Source organism: Netta rufina (assembly GCF_964035555.1).
Source record: "Netta rufina genome assembly, chromosome: 3".
NCBI lineage: Eukaryota > Metazoa > Chordata > Aves > Anseriformes > Anatidae > Netta > Netta rufina.
Window position 1 is genome coordinate 57,728,128 of NC_140125.1, and position 22,660 is coordinate 57,750,787.

Here is a 22,660-nt window from a genome sequence, read left to right on the forward strand (position 1 = left end):
TAGCACCATCACATATCTACTTCAGAAAAGATTATTCTATTCAGGCTCCATTCATTAAAAACCATGGTCTGATCACATTAAGCCATCTCAGCATAAACACTCAATGACAGTACCCTAATATAATGGTGTTACCGTGTTTTTGCCATACCACTATCTGTGTCCTTGATATCATTAGGTCTTGTATCCCTAATATCCCTATTGCTGTAACCACGAGCACAATTCCTAGAGGCCAAACAGAGAACTATAACAGTTCAGTGGTCATCTCGTGTTTGACCACAGTCAGTGCCACATACTCCACACACAGACGTGCTGCAAGTTGTGCTCATGCTGAGCTCTGCAAGAGTTTTGTGGCTGACGTCAATGTAAGCAGGAGCAGATTCCTGTACTCCAAGGCACAGAGTGTAGCCCCTTTGATGCCCCATCCCTGGAAGTGTTCAAGGCCAGGCTGGATGGGGCTCTGGGCAACCTGGTCTGGTGGGAGTTGTCCCTGCCCATGGCAGGAGGGTTGGAATTAGATGGTCTTTAAGGTCCCTTCCAACCCAAATCATTCTGTGATTCTACTATCTTGGTTTTATTTCTCTCCTGGAAAAACATTACCTTCCTTTAAGAAATGAGCTCTTAAAAGCACCACATTCTGTGCACACTTTTGGAAGAAAAACATTGGGAAAATATTTGGCTCTGTAGATAACTGACCTGCAGAACAGGAAGACCTGGTCCAGGTCAGGCAATGACCTTCTGTAACATCTATGGTTATCTTATCTCACATTGTAATAAAAATGAAAATAGTTTATATATCTATCTGAACACTGCTTGGAAATCTGTAGAAATAGTGTGATCTGTGGCAGCTAAACAACAGAATTACTACAATCAAATCCTGAAAAATTGAAATCTTGGTGAATATTTGCTCTCACAAAAAGAAAAAAAAAAAAAAGTAGTACTCATTTAAACAAGAACATGGAAACATGGAAGCCACATAGACCTGTTGAAATAATGTTAAGGAGCTAACACTATATTATGTGGAACAAAAGAATCGACAACCTCTGTGCACACAACTATTTCCCATCCCATATTAGAAAACATGTTCATTTCTTTTTTTTCTTTGGTTTTATTTATGAATTGTTCCTGTCAGACTCTCCTTTTTCTTAACCAGTGGTTTGCTGTTAATTCTGAAGCATTTTTTTTTTTACAGTCAGTCTGAAATCGCTTCATATATTGATGACTGTGTGATACATTTTCTGCTAGCAGAATTTTTAACTGTTGTTGTTCAATAAAATATTTCTGCCCCTAGAATTCGGTTTTCTGCAAGACATGGGAAAGTGATCTGTGGAATCAACACCAAGAAGTTCTAAACATATACTAAATATACAGGGGGACTAAAAAAAAAGACATAGAAGCACTGCTTTAATATTCTTGGGCTAACTTCATGCCCGTTGTATATTTCTAAGACAGTCTAGCTATAGGAATTGCACTGATTTCAGTGTCATCCTTTTTATAGTTACCTAATTGCTATTAGCTAGTCTTAGACTAAAGTCTCATATGTTACTGCTGTGTCCAAGTACTTTTCATCTTCATTTGCTCTATAAACATTTAATAGGAAAGAAAAATTCCTTATGGGTTTTAAGTGAAAGCCTTATTGGGAATTGTTGGGCTAAAAAAAAAACAACATACTGCATACTGAAAGTTTATGCAAGGTGGTCTAAGGCTGCTAATAAATGAGGTGGCCAAAAATTAAAGGGTGATGTGATCCACCATATTTCTGGCTTACTACTAATCAATTTCTAATAGCAATTACATTTTTTTTTTTTTATGGGAGAGTGAGATTTGGTTTTCGGCTGAACATGAAGTGCTTTGAAGCTGATGTACAGCATATGTTCCCATATATAACTTATTTATCATTACCATTTATCCTTTATTGGAAGATTCTATAAATACACAACTTCAAAATGTTCATTTATCTTGTTCAATATATTCAAACCAAAGCTTTAGGAAAAAAAATGCATGACACTGGTTCTTACTACATTTTGTTGAAACTATTGCATGAAATACTGGTAAGATCCATCCCCTTTTAGGTGATTATTTAATTAAATTTTGTCATCAACTGCAGGTAATCTCACAGGATAGCCTAATAACCCTTTTAGCCTAGGAAAAAACAAAGGAGAACAGTGAACTTCAGTTTGCTTTCTTTTTAATCGAAGGTGGCAACCATCTTGTTATTATAGCCGCCTTGCAACGTATTGAGCTTTAGCACTCAAAGTGAAAGAGGAGCTGGAGGATTGCGTTGTTAAGGTCTGTAATGCTTCAGTAGAAGGCCTTAACACATCCTCGGCAAGCAGCCACTCTATCTTCTGTTGTGCATTTGCAGTCTGAAAGCAGCAGCAAGCCATATACTTGTTACTTGTATAGACACATTTAACTCCATTTTACATAAGATAATTAAACCAAAGCAATAATACATAAAAAGGTTTACTTTTAAATATTAATGGTTAATATCTTTCAAGCAAATGTAAGTATTTACTATTTTTTTTAAATGTTTGGCATTTAAGCTTTTAATGGCTACCCTACATTACTTCCTCTAGCAGTCTTCTTGCCCCTTCTCAGATGTTTGCTGCGCCTTCTCCCTCCTCCAAATAATTGCACAAAGGTTAAATTCATAACATTTTTAGGTCAGTGAAATCAACTTTATGAAACCTTTTTTTTTCCATTAGCTTAAATACAGTCCGTGAGAATTAGACAAGTCTAAGAACTGGTTGTTTTTGTCATTGCCTTTCAGACTGAATAGTCCTTAGAGAGATTTGCACTACTCAAAGCCATTGTTTCTCACGTCTGCTTTCTCAGCTAAAAAGCACTCTTGGTTTGCACTGAAACTTAGCTCTTAGTAGCCCAAAGTGCTCTCTAAAGCACCTGGAAAAGCTCAAATTTTATAGAAAACACAGCAGTTTCCAGCAGCCCACAAGGTGACTCTTCATTTCCAGGCTGGGGGGAAACTGCCCACATTCATCCCCAGTGTCTCTGGCTGTGACTTCCCACCCACTGCTCCAGGGCTTGGAGCAGCAGCAACTCAGCTCTGTCCCAGACAAAATGGGAAACTCAGAACCAGGTCCCTCCTTCACAACATGCCTGGGAGAACAGGAGTGGGGACATGCTTTCTTCCCAACACTGCATCAGGCAAGTCCACGACCATGGCATCTCTGGTGTGTGTTTTCCATTGCTTGTCCCATCGTGATAGCCCATGCACATAGCAGCTAGCAGCCTGGACAAGTCCTTCTCTGCGTTATTCCATTCCACAGCCTACACAATTTCTAGCAAGAACATCACACCACACAGATGCTGTTTGGATGGGACAGTCACTAATAGCCCTTCAGAAGAGAGAGAAGGGGCTGAACGCTTGGCTAGTAACTGGCATGGGGAGGTAAAAGGTGATGTCTGAGATGTGGAAAGCAGAAAGGAACACCAGAGGGAAAGCACACAGTGCCAACGGACAGCAAGAGAAAAATATTTCACATTCTCTTTCATCAGTGCCACTAGGAAAAGAGGAGCCTTCTCCCCGAGGCTATCTAGCCAAGAGTGTAAGTGTTCAGTGACTAAACCCTGAGAATGATGGTGGTATCAATAAGTCTCTGTTGGTGGTCTGTGAATCCCTGCATGAATAACCATGAGTTACTGCACTGTCCATATAGACACTCTACATAGATGGGCCCTGCGAAGACTTCAAACTTGAGTTCTTGCAACAGAATGTTCTGTGTGCATTCCTGGTCATCCCACACTCTAACAGGAGTGCCTAGGCACTCCAACAAGCTCATCTCCCAAGCTCAAAATATCTTGCCAGATACAGGGAATCCTTCTTGGCCACATTCTCTGCCAAGATCTTGGTTTCTGCTCTGGTGGGGGTGCCAGATGCCGATCATCCGAGCCGTCCCCTTGTACAATGGTACCGCCGCCATCTTAGGCAGGGTCTGTGAGGCCTAGTGGCTGATCTGGAGTGGCTCTGCCTGGACCAAGATGGGAACAATTCTGACTGCATGATCTAAAGAGCAGAAGCACCAAACATCATGGTTTGGGAAAGGAAACAGTGAGGAGAAGGAAGAACCTCCACACCATCATCCTGATACCATGATAATTGAAAGAGATACTGGCATCTCCCTCAGACAACAGAAGCACAACAGGAGAGCACAAGACCAGCTAGAGAAGTCTGCATTGTCAAGAAACAAAGCCCCTCGAGATGGCTATTAAGGCAAAACATGGTCATTGCCTACTTGAGATGAAGCTGCTCCAAACCAAAGAACATTTCATACCAAAACAACAACTCTCAGCAGCCTACACTGGTGACACGATTTGCTCTGCAAAAGTATTTCAGTGCAACCAACTGCTTTGATTAAGACAAAAAAAAAAAGTTGATAATGTAATCAGTGCACCAGAATATTGTATATACACAAAAGCAAATGAGGTAATACTATGTTATTGTGTTGAAATAACAACAAAAAAAAAAAATATATATATATATATATATATTCTTACCTGAACTCTCCTGAAGATTTTTTTCCAGGAGACACAGCCAAAGGTTTTCTGGGTTTTTGCAGTGTTCCATGAGGAGTCTCTGCAAATAATTTTGTAAAAATATTATTGGTCATAAAAAAATTCTAACATACATAAATTCAACATAAACTCCAGAAAGGCAGAGGTAAATGATATCAATATACAAAGATATTGATTTGTATTGGTAATACAAAGAGCAGTATATATTATCATTCATGGATTACATTACAAATAGCCACTAAAATTACTTCATAAATCATCTTCTAAACAGACGGAATGCTGGTCATGATTACAGTGAATTTGTACAGTGAATGGTAGCAGTGAATACTAGCAAGCATATTTTGTCAATCCTATTTAAAGGGAACCATTTTAGGGATGTGGTGGTATAAATTTTAAGACTGAATCAACAAGGGAGAGTCCTATCAAATGAATGACATGCAACGATGTACATGAACATGAAATGAACGACGTGCTACACCTAAATGAACTTAAAAGAGAAAGAATGTGTAATAAATCTTATCATCAACAATTAACATTTATGGAATCATTTATGGGACAGAGGGAACTGGACACCCAGACTGCAAATTTTAGGTTTATGTTGAAACTTCTGTTTGAGAACCTCTAGTCAAAAAGCTAAGTCCCTTCTTAGAACCTACACGAAACCCTCTATCTATACAGTTGGTGCAACGGACCAGGATAATGACTTGTAAAGCCATTTGATATCAACAACTACCATTTGGTAGTGGTAGACTTTGTTGTAAGACAAATATAAATATGGTTGGTTGAACTCCTTACCTGGACTAGGTTTATCTGTATTGGCAGCTTCTTGTACTCTCTTCTGAAGTGATAATGCTGCAGTTGTTAAGGTTGGTTTTTTTCTCTGAGTCACTGGTTGCTTGCCCTAGAAAGAGAGTAAGATGCACAATGCACACTTAAGTCTAGCAGGAAGTATATGGAGCCCAAGAACAACTCTCTAAATCATTGATAAAGCACCAATCATTGATGAAGCAGTGCTAGGAAGGAACAGGAAAAAGTGCACCCCTCCCATTTGGAAGCTGTTTTTATGCCTGAAATAGATAACAAGGTTTTCAAACATCTTTTTTATTATAATTATTATTTTTATTTTTTATTTTTAATCACTATCCTCACAAAGGAAATGCTTAAATATTCCTACATATATATTTTTAATTACACTAAAATAGGAGCTTACTTCAAAACACTGCCAATAAGCTCCACTTTTCTAGTTCCCCAAAGGGGACTAGCTCTTTGGCCTTGAGCTTAGTGATCAGGAAGTAAATCAGCTATACATTTGCAGGAAACAGCAAACCTGCAAACAGCAGGGAAACCTAATGAATAATAAGATATATCAATATCTTGCAAAAGCTGCCCAGATTTCCATTTCCCTGCAATTGTTATCCTAGAATCCATTCACAGAGGAGGATGAAGAAATTGTTGTCTAACATTTTCATACTATCATATTCTATCAGTTTTTATATTAGACAAAGGACTCCAGTTTCAGGTAACTCCTACCTATCTACTCCTATCTTGTCTTAAGAGTTTACCAACTTTCCTCTAACCTTAGGTTATATATTAATACAGGTCTTCACTCACCATAAAATACTTTTTGGCAAATCTGTCTCCAGGACAATGCAAGTATGAATGTGTTTGCTTACCACAGCCTGTCTGGTGGTCTTTGCAGCAAAGGCATGGCGAGCAGCTTGTTCTTCACAAAACTTGATGTGCCTTTGTGCTGCAGCCTCATTAAATCTTCTTGAGCAGTATGGACATTGAACATAGTCTGATCATAAGAAAGGAAAAACTTATGTCACAGCTTATATACTGCAACAGAGGAATTGCCTTACTTTACTGGAGCACTCAAGATGCAGTTCAAACCTGGCTCCATCAGATATCCCAAACTGGAAAATTAGAACTACAAGAAAAGCACCTGGGACCCTAAAACCCTTGCTTACAGTATTAATACAGCAAACAGTAATTGCTTCCAGAAAGAAATCTCTAGGGATTAATAAGAGCAAATTTTACTATCTTTGATGTAGACCCCTCCCCTCAAAATCTCATAATTAAAAAGTCTGCAGGAAAAGCAATATTTAAAAATTCCTTGAATAGTCAAAAATATTTCAAGACTATTATTTAAGGGTGGTTATTAAGATTTTTATTTGTTTTCAAGAAATGCATTGCCTTTGGACGCTGGCAAAATGCTGCTCAAGTTGTGCCTACCAGACACCAAAGAACCAGGTTTCTGGGTGTGAAGCAGTACTGTAAAGAACACACTGCAGTGCTTTTGAGTTGCTTTTGACAGTGCTTCTGCTGAAAGTTGTTGACCTACATTTAGTACTGGTGCAGTCCTACTCAGTTCAATGAATGGTCAGTGCTCAGGGTCAGTGTCCTTTTAATTCAACACAGTTACGTTTAGCCCTTGCTTTGCACTTGTCATTCTCAAGTTATTCCTACCTGCCCAACACCTTTCACAAAAGTATCTCAGTTGTTCTTATCTTAATATTATTTGGTACAAAGCCTTTGCAAATCACTTTTCCAGATCAGCTGCGTGGGCAAAATGCTTCTGAAAACGGAAGAGGGGAGGGAGAGAGACAAGGCAGCTGTCTAACTTTGGGGTTGTGGTAGTGAGAACCAGAGCAACCCTCTGATTCCTTTCTCCACAACTCCCCCTGCTCGTGCACAACTCCAGTTTGCTCAAAGAAGGATAAGGAAAGGGAGGGGTTTGCTCTTGGAGTCAGACAAGAAATAACAGAGTAATTAAACAACTCAACAGTGGAAGTTCAGAGGGGAGCATGACCCCAATCAAGGAAGGAAAATGTGTCCTGCTGCTTATACTGCATTGCTGTTATCTATAAGAGGAGGAAGACTGGAGTCCTCACAGCTGGTTTTGATATCAGTTGTGAATTCCTGCTCCGTAAGGGAGCCGAGAGAGCCCTCTGTCCCTCTGCCTTTATTGCTCAGGAGGGACCCCACAGAGATCCTTTCCAAGATTGCTCCCACATTTCATAAATCACTCATCATGAGAAATATTGGCTGTATATTTCTGGATCCGTAATTTCTAATACAGTGAGCTCTGCATAGAGACCACACCTGCTATTAGGAGTAAAACAGACTGTTTAATTCTTCTAAATGACTTTCCCTTACTGCAGTTGGGGTGGGGAGGTGATAGTGGAAAACCTATCTTATGGAAGTGGGGAAGCCTGTGTACACTACACGCAGTTTGATCGGTGAGGGGATACATGTTGTCTTTTGTTATATAAAGGTACAGTTCGTGCTAGAGTACAGGCATCCCAGCTTTATTCCTACAGCAGGAATTATCAGACCCCAGACTTGCCACCTTCATAAGCTTAAAAGGTATAATTAGTTTTCTCATCCTCTCCACCACCTCTTCATTGCTCTCCCACTCAACTTCAGCCAATACAGCTGAAAAATAGAGAGTATGGATGGAATAAATGTTTGCATTGTTTTCTGCAGGGAGGTGCAAAACTGAAGCCCAGCTGTGAATAACAAGAGCTGACTGCTTTGCTAAAATTCAGTACAAGATTAATAATTAGATAAACCAAACCACAAACCTGGATTGATACTTGGTGGGGGAGGAGGCGGAAGAGGACGGCCTTCTTGCATAGCTTTTGTGACTTCTTTGGCTGATTGAATAGCGTTAATAAAATCCTCATGCTGCTGTCTCCAGTTAGATTTCTTCACCTGCTGATTCTGTAAAGGAAATAAAGGAAGATACAAACAATATTTTCTCCCTGCAAGGGGCAGAGAAGTGTCTTACAGTGAGGGTTCTTCCTTTCCAAGAGAAAGGAGAAAATGTTGCAAACAAAAGAAACCTGATTTTTTGAAAGGCACGGGAAAGCTAAATTAGCCCTTTGCCATCCATTGACAACACCAGAAGATGGATAAAAGAATAATGTCTTCCAGCAAAAATGCTCTGTTTATAGCAAACCAAAGGGTGCTTAAAAGGGAATAGAAAAGATTCTGTGACGAGTGCCTTCCCTTCTTCCCCACTTTTCAGATTCTTCTTCCTTTAAACTTGTGTGCACTTCTATTTCTTTCCACAACTGTCTTTAAAGGATATTTTACAATGTCAGCCTGCATGGACACCAAATCAGCAATCATTTAGTATTTCAGGGTAAAAATATACACATATATGTACATGTGTATTCCCTCATCATCGCCATTACATGAAGAAAACCTTGAAGAGGAATATGTCAGAGATTTGTGTAGTCTTTAAAATACATAAATGTTCCTTTCCTAGAAAAGCAAAGACATGCTCCCAGAGTAGTCACAATACCTACTACTTTGGCTTCTGAACTAAGAAATGTTTTCAAACACTAGCAGCACGGAGAGGGGGAGGAAAGGATTTGGCACTGAGTCAAGCACATATGTGAGACTCATCCACAACATCCAGGCTTTGTCCTGGGAGGAAACAATAGTTTCGCTGAATGAAAGACTTCATATGGAGATAACACACACTCTTCAGTTTTAACCATACCTTTTGTGGGGGCTGCCTCTTCACAGTACCGATTTCTGTTCCCTGCAGTCTCTGTTTAAAAGAATTGAAGGGCTTGCGCTTCTTGTTGAAGACTTTCTTGCATATTGGCTCATGTCTCGGCTGGGATGCAAAGAAAAATAATTGTTCGTGAGCTGAAGTCATGCTTTGTTAATGGTGCTGCTTAGGCTTTAAAATTACTCGTATTCGGGGAGCTGAGGCAGTACTTCTACCGAGTTCAGTTTTACTCCTGAAAGAGTTCACCAAAACTTACAAAAATGTTCAAGTACAGCTGCAGATTAAAAAAAAAAAAAAAAAAAAAAGAAATTGAACCCATTTCCAGTTTGTTCTGCTCAGTGACATGCTGGAGTAGAGCACAAATAAATATTTGCAGAGAATACCAGAATGGGACCGTGAACAGGAACTCTCATTGGACTCTCTCCCTGGCCCTGCCACAATCAGTTTTCTTTCTTTCTTGGTTAGGAGGGAGAACAGACTGCTCCTGTTCGAAGGGCTGATATTTACATTATTAGTTCTTTGAGTTTAGATAAGTATCCCAGACTCAGGGATCTTCTGGCAAACAACAGCACTGTTCATCCCATCAACGCCACTAAAACAGGGACAGCCACAAGCTGAAAGGGAGCAGCTGCTTAACAGCATGCAGTAACCTGACAACTCAGAATGTCATCTGTAACTGGAAGTGTACAGAAGTTTTAAATTTCATCTGCCGGTCTCTTCCCTACCTCATTTGAGTTAAGCCTCTGCCTGAGCAAGGCATTTCAGTTCCAGTTCACTTGGGCCGAGAATTGCCTCTTTTTACCATATCATACCTTTCTAATTACTCATTTCCCTTTGAACCTTTCTACTCTTGTGCTTCAAGTCCTCACCATCTGTTTCTAAAAGTGCTCATAAAAACAAACAAACAAACAAGAAGACGACTCCTCTGCTGGGCAAACAGGGTAGCAGATACCTGTGTCTTGCTCACAGATGAGCACACCACTCCTGTATCACCAGAGGCATTGCAGGGCTTGTACCTCAGGCTACTCATCCTGACAAGAAACTTGCCCCCTTCCCCCACCCCAAAACCACAGAGAAGCTGTCTGTTAAAAGAAATTAGCCAGATTAGGCCATCACATGCTTCGTGCATCTAAGGTACCAGATGGGGAACTACTGGTTCCACCTTTGCCTTGATGCTCACTGTTACTCAGTTTTGCTTTTTTTTTCCCCATCCCTTTTTCTTTTCTTTTCTTTTTTTTTTTTTTTTTTTTCTAATTCGGTTTTTAGTTATATCACAGAGCTGATCTGAGAGGGGGAGGGGCGCGTGCAGAGCCAGCCCTTTCAGAAAAATCCTGCAGTTGGGTTGTTTTAGGCAAATTGTGAAGCCACCCATTTAGCCTGTAATCCAGGGATCAGTGAGGTCAGTAGGAGTCTTTTCTTTCACTTCAGCAGGCTTTGGAACAGAGCCTGGTGCCTACATTATGTTGTCAAAGGGACTACTTATCAGATGGTTTATTAGTCTATTTTTCCCAGGAAGCCTGAAAAAACAAATTCTGTCTGGAAACCTGGAGCACAAAGGAAGCTCCAGGTTAGCAATTGATGTCTTACCAAGAGATAATGCAATATTTTAAACGTGACACGAAGCAGGCAACAGTTTTTGGAAGAGCAGGTAAATTAAGATAGCGCAAGATTGCAGATGGAGTCATGATATTTTTATGAGCACTCACCTATTCTCTAATCAGTTTTACTAATGAAAGCAGCTACTGGATCATTTGCTCTTTTAAACATGTGTTCAACCTATTTCTCCACTAATCAGCCACCTCCTCCTTCCCCAGCGCTCACCACCCCCTTCAGCTAACTGCATTGATGCTCCCCTTTAAAAGAAAAGTATTGTTTTACCAGAACATCTTGTGCAAAATGTCTTCCACAGATTCTACAAGGAACCAAGTCTTGACTTCCGGCAGCTGTATGAAATTCAAACCAGCAAAGTCTCAGTTACACGGTACAGGACTGCAATAATATCAACAGTACATTCGATGTTCAGCCCTTAAGGCGCTGAAACCGATTGTTTCTCGGTCAGAAAGGGACCTCTGCAGTCATGTGCCAGGGCTCCTTTTTGCACAACCATGTTATCATCTTGCTCCCACGAAACACAAGCTTTCCCTTACTATGAGTGACAGCTTTTTGTTCTCCACATGACTGCTCAAGCACGTCCTTCCCCAGTGGCATCACAACTGGGAGAAGGGATGATTGAAGAGGAAAATCAAGAGCAGGCCATTTGCACTCAGGTTTCTTTTTTTCTTTTAGGAAGTCATTAAGTAACAGCAGAGTAAACATTTACCACTCCAGAAGCTACCAGGTGTCACACCGAGTGTGACACCACCTTCATTCTGAAGACAGAATGTTTCCATGAGGCACTTAACAGCATTCCAAGATGATCTTTCTTTCTAGATTATTTTTTTTCTTCTTCATGCTCTTAAATCAGTAATTTTTGGGAAAACAAAAAACACAACCTAAGTTGTATGCAAAGTAGTTCTACACCTTTATGATTCCACAGCTATTTACATATTCTCTTTTCACTGCAGGGATGTTTCCTGTATTAAACAAAAACAGATAGCTCTTAGAAAAACTTGAATTTAACAAAGAACCCTTTTCACAGGACTTGTAATCTAGAGGGAAGGACTTATACATTTAAGTGTTCTTTACCTGCTTTTGCTGAAACAAAAGAAATCTTTGTATTGCTGAGCAGGAGCAGATGTGTGACCGCTTTTGTTACCTTTTCATTCATGTTACCATACTCCAAGGCTCAGAGTAAGGTTACTACAGTAATTTCACTGATTAGAAGCGTAGATGAACAAAAGCAATTCTATGACGTTTTTGACTCTACTACCTGTTTAAGTTTCATTCCACTTTTGTTTTCAAGAAATCTCTGTGGGTCTATGCGTAGTCCAGACTACATTCTCCAAGTGTCTTCCTCTACCTTTCCCATTTGTTTTATCCTGCTCTCATCCCCTCAAATTTTGACTGATACAACTTACTTTTTCAAACAAACTTAGGTACAAGCAAAATATCACCGTTACCAGCAATGAGAAGTGAGGAAAAAGGACAGCCTGCTTCAAATGATCAGTGACCTTAGACATGTTCAGTAGGAGACGAGGTAAGGACTAGTAAAGAACACGTGCACCATCTTCAGTAAATGATTTTCCTTTTTAGTAAATCACAAAATTACACTCCACTTAAACCACTGAACAGCATCTGTTACTCACATGTTCCGTTTATTTCCTTTGCTGGTGTCTGACTCATCGTAGTGTGATAGTTTTTCAAATTTACTCTTCAGCACTGCTATCGGAAGTCATGAGTGCTAGGTGGCCAGCCTTCGTTACTCAGAAGCTCAGAATTTGTAGTAGCTCAAGTTCCAGGCATCAGCAAGCGCATAATAAACAATTATGACATAGGCAGCCCCTGCTAAAGCTTGTGAAACATATGAAAACTAGCACATATATAAGCTAATTAAAAGCCCCAAACTTTTTATGTAGCAGATAATTTCTGCTTGTTTGAACTTCAGCAACTCTATAAAATGCTTAATTTTGATGTTAATACTGACACTTCAGTATTCTGAGCAGTGAGGAAGAAACTTGCAGACTTAGTTGCCTCTTTATTCCTTCTGTAAAACCACATTACTTTATCAACTATCTCCAGAAAGCTTTTTTCCCCAATATAAGGAAGTACTTTGAATGCTTTCTGTACATTAAAGGTCCCCCAAGCCCTTCTATTACCTAGTCCCTATTTAGTATTCAGAAAAAAACAATATTTAAGATACTTTGAATTTAGTAGTATTTGACCTGCTCTACTGATGTGTTGGTTTCTGTGTTTCTTACCAGTAAAACAGGTAACTGCTCATCCAACAGCAGATTTCAAGGGATTGACTAAAAATCTTGTTCATTTCATTCAAGTGTATGCACCAGTCACAGTAGTTCATATGCATTATAAAGAAATATAAGATCATACCAAATCCACCATACTCGTCTTCTGCCCACCTTCAGAAAGTTTTTACAAAAAATGTGTTGGGTCACACATTTGTGTTTCAGTGAAACCACACTGAATACAAGACTTGAAGAATAGTAGTTCAGGAAAATCAAGGCAATGGCTATCTGCAACATATTCTTCTAAACATTTGCTGTTCATTACACCTTGTTTGCCACACTACTTGGACTGGCTACTTGCAGCAAAGTTGCTTTCAAAAGCAACACTAACGGTTGACTACTGCAATTGCAATGCTCATTGCAACAGCTTTTCAGATACCTGTTTATAAAAGGTTATTTTACCTCTTTCATTATAGTATCTAAATTATAAATAAACAACCTTAGAAAGAACTAAGGAGTGGGTGAAAAATTATTGATTTACAAAACTGTACAATATCAAAGCACTATATTTAACCATCAGTATAGGGGAGAGAAGAGAAAGGGATATATTCTGTACAAATTCAAATAATTTAATAGAAAAACCTAATCAAATCAAATCTGTAGGATTCTGCTGATGTGCTGAACACATTCAAAAATATATGAAACTTTTTGTTCAGTGACAGCTTATAAGAAAAATACAATTTTTTAATTTAAATACATTTCTAGTGTAATGGAAGTTCACAACAGTTGCCATGTCACTCGTGACAAAATAGACATTACTAGCGCATTGTTTCAGAAATAAATTCATTTCAGAAATTCAGAAAGAATGACAAGACTTCTGGTTCTCGTTACAGTAATATCTGAATAACCCCCACTGTAAGTGACTGGCAACTCTATCAGTTAGCAGTTCCTTTCTTGATACAGATGCAAACTTGAAGATGTTTCCACAATGAAAGTTCCTCAGTTTCATTAAGACAGCTTCAGTCCTTGAATGTTTTGTTTCAGATTCAGCAACTCTTTTTCTTGCCTTGTTTTCTCCACTTTGAAGGCTAGCTTGTTGGCTTTCTTCTCCATTCTGCGCTCCTGTGCATATGAACGATTACAAATGTACAAAATAGAAAACATTGTAATTAATGGTTCCAGATCATGAGAGCAGCCGCCACCTGGCCAATAATCTTATTTATGGCATTATTTATTGGTAGATTAATCTGTTTACCTCCAGAACTATCATCTTTAATTCGCTGAAGTTTCTAATATGCTTACAATTTCTGGTCCTAGATAAAACAGCTAGTTTATCAATGTGGCCAATCAGATTTTCTATGTTTCTTTTGGAAATTTTTCATTTTCTGTGATATGAAACATTACTACTGTTTTCTTTGCTTCCTTAAATAAGTGATATAAAAGGTCTCCTTCCAAAGTTACCTACAAAATAGTGGCCACAGTAACAGACCCCAAATTTCCATATAGTAAATTAGAAAGCTATTGTTATAATTCTGACATTTTTTTTTTTTCTTTTTTTGGTCTTCTTTTGAGAAGAAGCAATAATTAGCCCTTCTGACCAGGAAATTTTGCCCATTAATTTCTAGACAAAAAAACAAAGGGGGTTTAAGGTTTGTGAGACAGAATTCAGAAGGTATAACACGTTTTCATAGGGTTCATTTAAAATAGGGCATACCTTTCGCTCCTCTTTTATTGCCTGTTTCCTGGCTTTGCGCTCCTCTTTACTTTCATTTTTGGAACGAGGCTGTGTTGATGCTCTTGGCAGGTCACTGTCATTAATCATTTGCATTCGCTCAATCTGCTTAGCAGTGAGACCTTTCTGAGGCAAGACATGTAGAGGAATTCCAGTCTTCTGGGAAATCTTTATTGGTTTGGGCTAAAATAGAGAGTGCGTATGTATTAATGATCCCCCAGTCTTCTCTGCAGGAAGTGTAGATTGCACTGCCTTATCTGCACAGGTTAAGATTACTGTCAAATCTGAATCTAATAAACATAGCATGAGGAACCTTGTATGTTCTTCCCTCAGAACGATGTACATTAATCTCGAAGTAAGAAACCAAACACACCTGTAAGCAGAACCTGTCCCCCAAAACCAAAAAGTTTTCTCCCTTTATTTGAATATTACTGAAAAAGGACTTAAGCAGGCATTTAATATTTCCTTCATAGAGTTTCAAGAAAAAGGTTTCCTTTAAAAATCACACAGCTGGAACATCAAGCTGTGCTCTACTTCTGATGGGGAGCTTCTGGACGGCCAAAGAACAAGAGTGCATTGTTTCAAACTGTAAAATGGAAATAGAAACCTATTTTCAAGAAAATAAACTTAATATGTGGTTGTAAGAAATAAAATTGCATAAAGTTGTATCACAGAGAGTGACACAACTTACTTCCTTGTTAAGTTTCTCCTTAGCTACTAAAGGAATTCTGAACTTCTAGTGATATAATCAACCAGGTCTTAGTCAATTTCCCTCTACTGTACCTTTGATATGTTTTATATATATATATAGCCAAACCCTTCTTCAGTGAAGAGCTAATACCATAGGCCAATAACCTACCCAACCCTTTTTTCTGCTCACACCTTCTTTTAAAAAGAGACATCCACTGAGAAAGCTATCACTTCTGTCTCAAGTTTTCCCAAGCCACAATGTTACTTTGAATAAGTTTAATGATTTTACCTTTGATGGCTCCATAATAAGCTTCGGATGATTATATAAGTTTGAATATGTACCTAGGTCACACACACAAAAAAAAGTAGCAATGAAGAAATTAGACAAATATATTATGAACTGTAGTACTAGTTAGACTTTGAAGGCATAAAGTTGCAAGAACTCAGTAATCCACATAAAAGCAATAGTTTTATTTAGCAAGAATTCTTGCTGTTGTGCCCCAGAAGCATATACTATTTTACCTCCAAAAATTGTTAAAAATTACAAAATCACCTACCATTTACTTTGAAATCATAAGAACAAGTAAGAGAGCTCCAAAATACTTACTCAAAATGGATTCACAATCCCACTTTTCTTTTGGTTTTTCAATAACTAGAGTTACTATTTCTTCTTTTTCTTCCTCACTTTCTTCATTTGTAGGAGAGTCTAAATCTTCACAGGGTTCAAGAGAATCAAATTTCACACAACTTTGAAGAATTCCAGATAAAAACAGAGACAAAAGAAAAAAAAAAAAGTGACCAAATTAATTTGACATTGGAAAGGAAAAAAAAAAAGTTCACCTTTTCTTGAAAACGCATGATTATGTAAAACCAGTCTTCCCTTAGCAAGACCCCAAGCCAAAGGCAAGCTATTCCTAATACAACTTGCAACAAAAATAAGCATATTCAATATAAACAAAAACTTTAGGCAAGAGACTGATGACAAAGTAACTACTTCTGCATATCAAAAGCATCTGGCACAGAATATTTGTGAATGGAGGGAAGGAAGAAGATATACTTTTTAGTTTGTAAGCACTGCAGTGCTAGAGATAATTATGTACTCCACTAGTGACCAGTCATACTTCACTACAAGGGACACATTACCTTTCACTCCCAATCAGGGAGCGCAAGGCTGACATGTGAACGTTTAGACATTTAGCTGTGAGATAATATCACTTGTTTTTAAGAGGAAGTGAATATACTGTGGAAATTCAGTACATCAGCATGGGGCTGCTTGGCTACGCTCCAGTTGCACAGGAATAACAGTCACCTTGGAGTTTATAATCACCTAAGTAGGTACACAGTGGAATCAGCTGCGTACCAGCAGTGAAAGTATATACTTAGCTATAGAGTCTGTTAAGTTTCACGTTATAATGTAAAGTTTGTTTTTAAGTTACACTAAAAAGGGTAAGGAAGAGTGCCTTTAGACCTTACTTATACCAGATGAAATAAAATTATACAAAAGGAGCATAATGTCATATAAACCAACAAGATGTCTCCACTTAATTTTATCATCTACTAACTTCAGACTGATATTTAGTGACAAAAAAAGGGATAATACTGAAATGAAAAGGTTTTCGTTGTGGTATGCAATCTTCAAGTCCCTGCACAGGAAATAACATACCCAAACTTTCAGCACAAATCTCCAATTACATAACTATGTATGCAGAGCAGTACACCTGGGATTACATACTTCTTTGCTTTCTCTTTGTAGTAATCATTCAAGACTTCCTGCAACCGAGCATTGTCCGTGTTAATATAGCCTTCTAATTCCACATTATCCAAGGCTCCAATTTCATCTTCATCAAACTGTTCAAAAAACTAAAATAAAGAAGTGGATATCTTTAATTAGACCACACTCATCATTTAACTTGTTGGTAACTTAAATAATTACATGTTTCTTTGTATTTGTCCCTTTTTCCTCTCCTCTCTCACTTGCTGAACACCTATCGAACACATCTGTCGTAGGATTTCCTTCTTACTGACTATATTTTTTCATTATGGGAGTAATAAAGTTACTGCTAGATAATATATATTATTGGAAGATAGCATGTAAGTCAGCTTCTGCAAAATGTTTCTTATTTTGATTAATTATCAATTGGTACATTAAAAAGCCTGTCACTACTCAGAAAGAAAAGTTACACCCTATTTCCACTGCTCTGACATCATTTATTGAATGTATACTCGGCACAGTGGGGAAAATGGGTGAAAGAAGTGAATCCGCATCAGAAACAAACATTGTTTACTGTGCCGAACGGAGCCTCCCAAAGAGAAGTGTAACAACAACTGTGAATGCTGATTATAGTCACCAGAATAATTTATCAACATTAGACCTTTAACACCGCAACCTATTTAATACAAGCCACTTAGTGCGCACAACATTAAAAGCAGAGTATTTGCAGGTAACGGCTGATAGAGGCCCCACCTACAAAAGGCAGGAAGAATTGGCACAGGCACACAGGACACCACCTTATGAATGACCCAAAGAAGCGTTAAGCACCCTTATGTTTAACAGTTACATTCCTGAGCTGCTTTACCTTCTCAAATCTGTCATCCAACAGGGTTAACTGCTCGTTCCTTCTCATTACTGAAGATGTCATAGAATATTCTGTGAAACGACTCTTGGTTTCTTCTTGCATAAAAAGAAATTCTTTTCCCTGTCCATTAACCCCATCATCTGATAAAGGACCTTCTGAATCATAATCTTCATCATTACAACTATCCTTTTCATCACTGTCATCCTCCACATCTTCCCATTCATCGTCATCCTCAGCATCTGATCGCCTAAATGAGAAGTATGAAACAGCTTTAGAACAATACATGGACCTTTCCACAACAATGCCCAATGTTAAGTTATCTGATACAATATGTCAACTACAGATTTAAGTTTTGAGAGGCAATGATTTAAAAAACTGATTATTCTCAAGCCAGTAAAAGAAAAAAAAACTAGCAATGGAAGTGTTGCCACAGTCAGCATACTACTTTTGCCTGAAAGACAGAAATGTTTCTGGTAACTGTTGGATCACACATCTGTACATTGACAGTAAGGTTATGTTTACTTTCTACTAAATTTGTCAGAGTGGAAAAAAAATACTAGAACTAGTAAAATTTATCACTGCTCATAAAACGTTAAAGATACCAAAATAGAAACAATATGCAGCGGGGTACAATGTGAAACATTTCTAAAGGTCCTGGAAATACTAGTATTATTGATCAAGACTAACAGAAGTACTTTAAATGTGACAGATAGTTGTTTTTATATGCAGTTCAGGAAGCCTATGACATACAATACGTATATCATACATACATATGTAAACAACTACTCAGTGTGTGAGCTCAAGGTGCCAAGGTCTCTTAATCTTGGCTACCGTATGAAATTTTGCTTTTTTAAGCTACTACCCACACAATACATGGTAATACTTTATTCCCTTGACATACATGTATTCTATTTGAAATCTGAGACCACTCTTGCTTCCTACAACATAACCACAAGAAATACCAAATAGTATCATTCCTATTCACTTGTGGCATAAGCAGTTTTACAAAGCTGCACCTTTTCTTTGGTTCATTTGCTTGTAGAACAAAATCATCTTCCAGAATATTTTCTGGATTGTCAAAGTCAAAATCATCGTCAAGAGCTGCAACAATATCAGGGTCAAAATCCAGCCGCGGTCCTAGAAAGTTAAAAAGAAAAAGATACAAGTATATAAGTTGCTGTGATATCATGAAATTACTTTCCTGTATGAAAAGCAATCCAACTAGACTGTTAATTTGCACTAGGAAAAGATTAAGCTTAAGAGTCAAAATAACAAAACATTTGTAGATTTGATTCAAATTGCTAGGCAAATCACCACCCTCTTGTCAATTTTCCTCATTCAGAAATGTCTTAACCTTCCAAAAATGTATTAGAGGTTACTTAGAGGTTACTTACAATATTATAGAAGAAAAATTATCCAAATTAAGAGTACTGTATGACCAGTAGATAACTAGCAGTGTGGAACTGCCAACCCTAGTTGGCTCCTACCCTCTAAAATCCCTTACTTTAGGAAAGGTCAGAAAGTATTTCTCTACTGCAATTAACAGAAATGTCTCTTAGCACCCTGCTGTAAAGACAGAGAGAATGATCACAATTAAATACAAAAAAAGTAAGATAGCTCAAAAGTGAATGTTCAGTACAAACATATATTCATAAAAAGCACACTTTAAGCCTGTAACACTGAAATTATAATAATGAAGCAAAGGAAACACCTTTCAGAATTTAAAAAGGGGAATTTTGAGTAAAAATCCAGTTCTGCACATGCATTCAAACAGATTGAGCAATAAATCAATAGCATTATGTATAGAGCAATGTTAGAACTATAAGACAATTTTTCCCTGTTCATATCTGCTACATAATAGTAATAACTCATGGCTTTTTTCTCCTCTAAGCAATACTGAAAAGCTATTACTACTGACTCAGAGAAATAGGTCTCAAATGGAAACGTAGATCTCCTATAGTTTATTCTTTATGTCTACTCATGAGTCAGTTCTAAAACAAAATTAGTAGCACTGCAATCAAAGCCGTAATTACCGAATAGTACCTAGATGGCAAATCATGCTATAGAAAGGTAAAAGACTTTCACGATACCTGAAACGGGAGCAGCTTTATTTAGCAAGCCCACATCCTCTTCAAATTCTGTGGCAAATACTGAGGAAGGCAACTTAATAGATGGAGCCTTAAAACAAAAAACAAACAAAAAAAATCCATACCACAATGCACCTGTTCTCAGTTGAGCTCACTTAACAACATGCAGATAATCATGTGACCAAAAGAAACTCTGCAAGTGCTACTTAAATATTACAAGAACCACTACTTCATTGGTGTCAAATTTTCAAGTTATTGAAAATTTTTATTTAAATTTTTCAAGTTATGCAATGAAAGCTAGGTTCAGCATTGGCAGTATTCATTCTGATATAAATATTTTCTATGTACTGAGACAGCATTTTTGTATCTCTGAAGATTTTTGAGGAATGGAAAGCACAGAGAAATTTTTAATTTTCTTTAGGAGAACAATAACATACATTTGAAATTACCACTTTATTGTAAGGCTTGCTAACATGCACCTCTAAAGTAACTTTAAATCTTACACAGTGTCACCAAACCATACCTGAAAGGTACTTCCAACTAAGAACATCACTGGGGACTAGAAGTACAGTATTTTGTTAAACCACACTCCCTCAATTAAAAGCGACTGACTGGCAACTGCATATTTTATTGCTTAAAATGACATTTCCCACTCCAACACGATCCAGTTATGCCAGCAATAGAAAACTTCATTTATATCCTCTCTGGGTTTTGATACACTCCATTAAAAAACAAACAAACAACAGGTTATATTAGCAGTACCCCATATTCCTAACTCCCAGAGCATTCAAAAGCTTTAAAATTCTTCAGAACAAATGCCAACCCCAGAGCAACATAATTTGTTCAAATACCTCTGTAAGAGGTCAATACTCTATCAAGAAAAGCTTATCATGAGCACATAAGATGTTTTAACACTGGGGTAGCAAAATACTGACCATCAACAGATCTTGGCTTGTCAACTTTTATTTTTACTTGGAGGAAAGTCTGACTGTGGATCAAGAGCATCCTTCACGTATAGGCCACAGCCACCATAACACCTGTTGAATATGATTAATTTGTCTACAGGATGCTACTCTCAACAGTACAAAAATAAGACGATTAGTAGCAAAGTACAACTTACTGCAATTCGTTGAATTTCATCCTCTATGTGACCCTCATTCGTGATGATAATTCTGCTTTGCTGTCCACGCACAGAAGGGACAAGCTCTGAGGGACCAGAGGCTTCTTTCAGATGCTGCAAGTAATCATAGTCATCATCGAAGAAGACTCCATACTTCCGCTGCTCTTCTCTCCTCCGCTCATCTTGACCCTCGGAATTGTAAGAAAAAATTCAATTAGTTATTCAAGTCAATTTAATACTTATCAGCAAAAAGAAGAGCAATGCATCCACTAATAATGCCACTGATGATGACCAACCAATTAAGAAAAACAAAAACCAACAACCACCCTAGTTCCTCCCTGCTGAAAAAAGCTTTTGGAGAAAAAAAAAAAAAAAAAAAAAGCAGCAATAAAATTAGGTTTAAGATACGTACATTGAGAAGGAAGCCCCTGATTAAAACAGCACTGGTTATGTTCACTTACGTGAACAAAATGTATTAGGAGTAAGAACTAGAGTACTGTGAATTGGATCCAAATGAACTTGGAGGTGAACTTGGATCCAAGTATGCTGACTCCACAGCAGTTCTTAGTCACCTCTCTGCTCATTATGCTAATACACTGTAAATGAGAATGTTGTACCCATCTGCTTCAGCACTTAAATAACTCCTTCTATACACAGCAAAACTAACAAAGCCTGTTTTTTCCAGGCTGGGTTGGTCAATGTTTGTGGATACGAATGTATTTTAAAAAAGAAATAAAGCCATGCCAGTTACCCCTCCTTAACCCATCAGTGACTCACAACTACCAAATCCCTACCAGATCTCCTTCTTTTTAATAAGCTCGACTAAACCCTATCTCCTTTCAGGCTATGGCTTTGAGCTGTCCGATTGCGCAGCACTTTTCCCTCCTGCAGCCCTTTTTTGCCTGAAAAGAGCCCGAGCGCCGAAGCCCAGCGGTTACTTTCTGTGCGGGCAGCAGCACTCTCTGCGGCGCGGTGTCATCAGCGGCGAGCGGGTCCCGCTGGCTCCTGTGCACCAGGTGGAACGTCACCGCCTTCTTCTTCTCGATGAACGGCCTCTTCTTCTTGTGAGGCTGCGGGAGGACACCTGGTTAACCGCCGCTAAAACAACACAGACAAGCGCGGGCCCCTCGGCGCTGCCGTTAGGGAGCCGTTAGGGGGCCGTTAGGGAACCGTTACGGAGCCGTTAGGGAGCGGCACGCGCCCCCCCGGTACTCACCATGGCGGCCCGGCCCCGGCCCCGGCCCCCTCACGCTCACGCGGCGCCGGCCTCAGCACGGCCGAGCTGCGGCCTCCGGTTTGGGAGCAACCACCGGCCGAGAGGGGGGAACCCGATACGGTGCCACTGTGGCAGAGGAGTCATTTTTCCTCAAGGAACAACAACGACGAGCTTTTTCTGAATAAAGCTGATATTTAAATGGAGAGCGAGCCCCTTAAACTTATGAAGGGTACCTGGCCAATCTCCACAGATACATCTTCCCCCACTTCCCCCCCCCACAGTTAGCAAGGAATGGTTCCGCCCGCGGGCGGGCCGCAATGGCGGAAGAGGTGGAGC

General features: G+C 38.7%; 2 protein-coding genes across 2 annotated transcripts; both read right to left on the bottom strand.

The window, feature by feature from the left end:
• Window positions 1-1,519: 1,519 nt before the first annotated feature.
• On the bottom strand, window positions 1,520-12,343 carry ZC2HC1B (zinc finger C2HC-type containing 1B; the record flags this gene model as incomplete). The annotated part of the gene is made up of 8 exons (XM_084284426.1): window positions 1,520-1,577; window positions 4,516-4,594; window positions 5,329-5,434; window positions 6,207-6,331; window positions 8,121-8,259; window positions 9,047-9,166; window positions 10,940-11,004; window positions 12,307-12,343. The coding sequence occupies 8 exons, from the start codon at window positions 12,341-12,343 to the stop codon at window positions 1,520-1,522; spliced, it is 729 nt and encodes a 242-aa protein (XP_084140552.1).
• Window positions 12,344-13,414: 1,071 nt separating this feature from the next.
• On the bottom strand, window positions 13,415-22,424 carry LTV1 (LTV1 ribosome biogenesis factor). Its single transcript, XM_084285224.1, has 11 exons — window positions 22,325-22,424; window positions 22,047-22,178; window positions 21,109-21,297; window positions 19,992-20,079; window positions 18,918-19,038; window positions 17,902-18,148; window positions 17,058-17,185; window positions 15,933-16,072; window positions 15,615-15,667; window positions 14,618-14,818; window positions 13,415-14,025 (listed from the first exon to the last, which is right to left on the bottom strand). Exons 1-11 carry the CDS (start codon window positions 22,325-22,327, stop codon window positions 13,912-13,914), a joined length of 1,416 nt encoding a protein of 471 aa, XP_084141350.1. The 5' UTR covers window positions 22,328-22,424; the 3' UTR covers window positions 13,415-13,911.
• Window positions 22,425-22,660: the final 236 nt, after the last annotated feature.

What these genes read in the sequence shown, in the direction of transcription:
- LTV1 (XM_084285224.1), bottom strand. An exon ending in GCAAATGAACCAAAGAAAAG is followed by an intron (nt 18,149 to 18,917) that starts GTGCAGCTTTGT and finishes CTTCTCATTTAG; the next exon opens with GCGATCAGATGCTGAGGATG. An exon ending in TTATTATGGAGCCATCAAAG is followed by an intron (nt 14,819 to 15,614) that starts GTAAAATCATTA and finishes TCTCTATTTTAG; the next exon opens with CCCAAACCAATAAAGATTTC.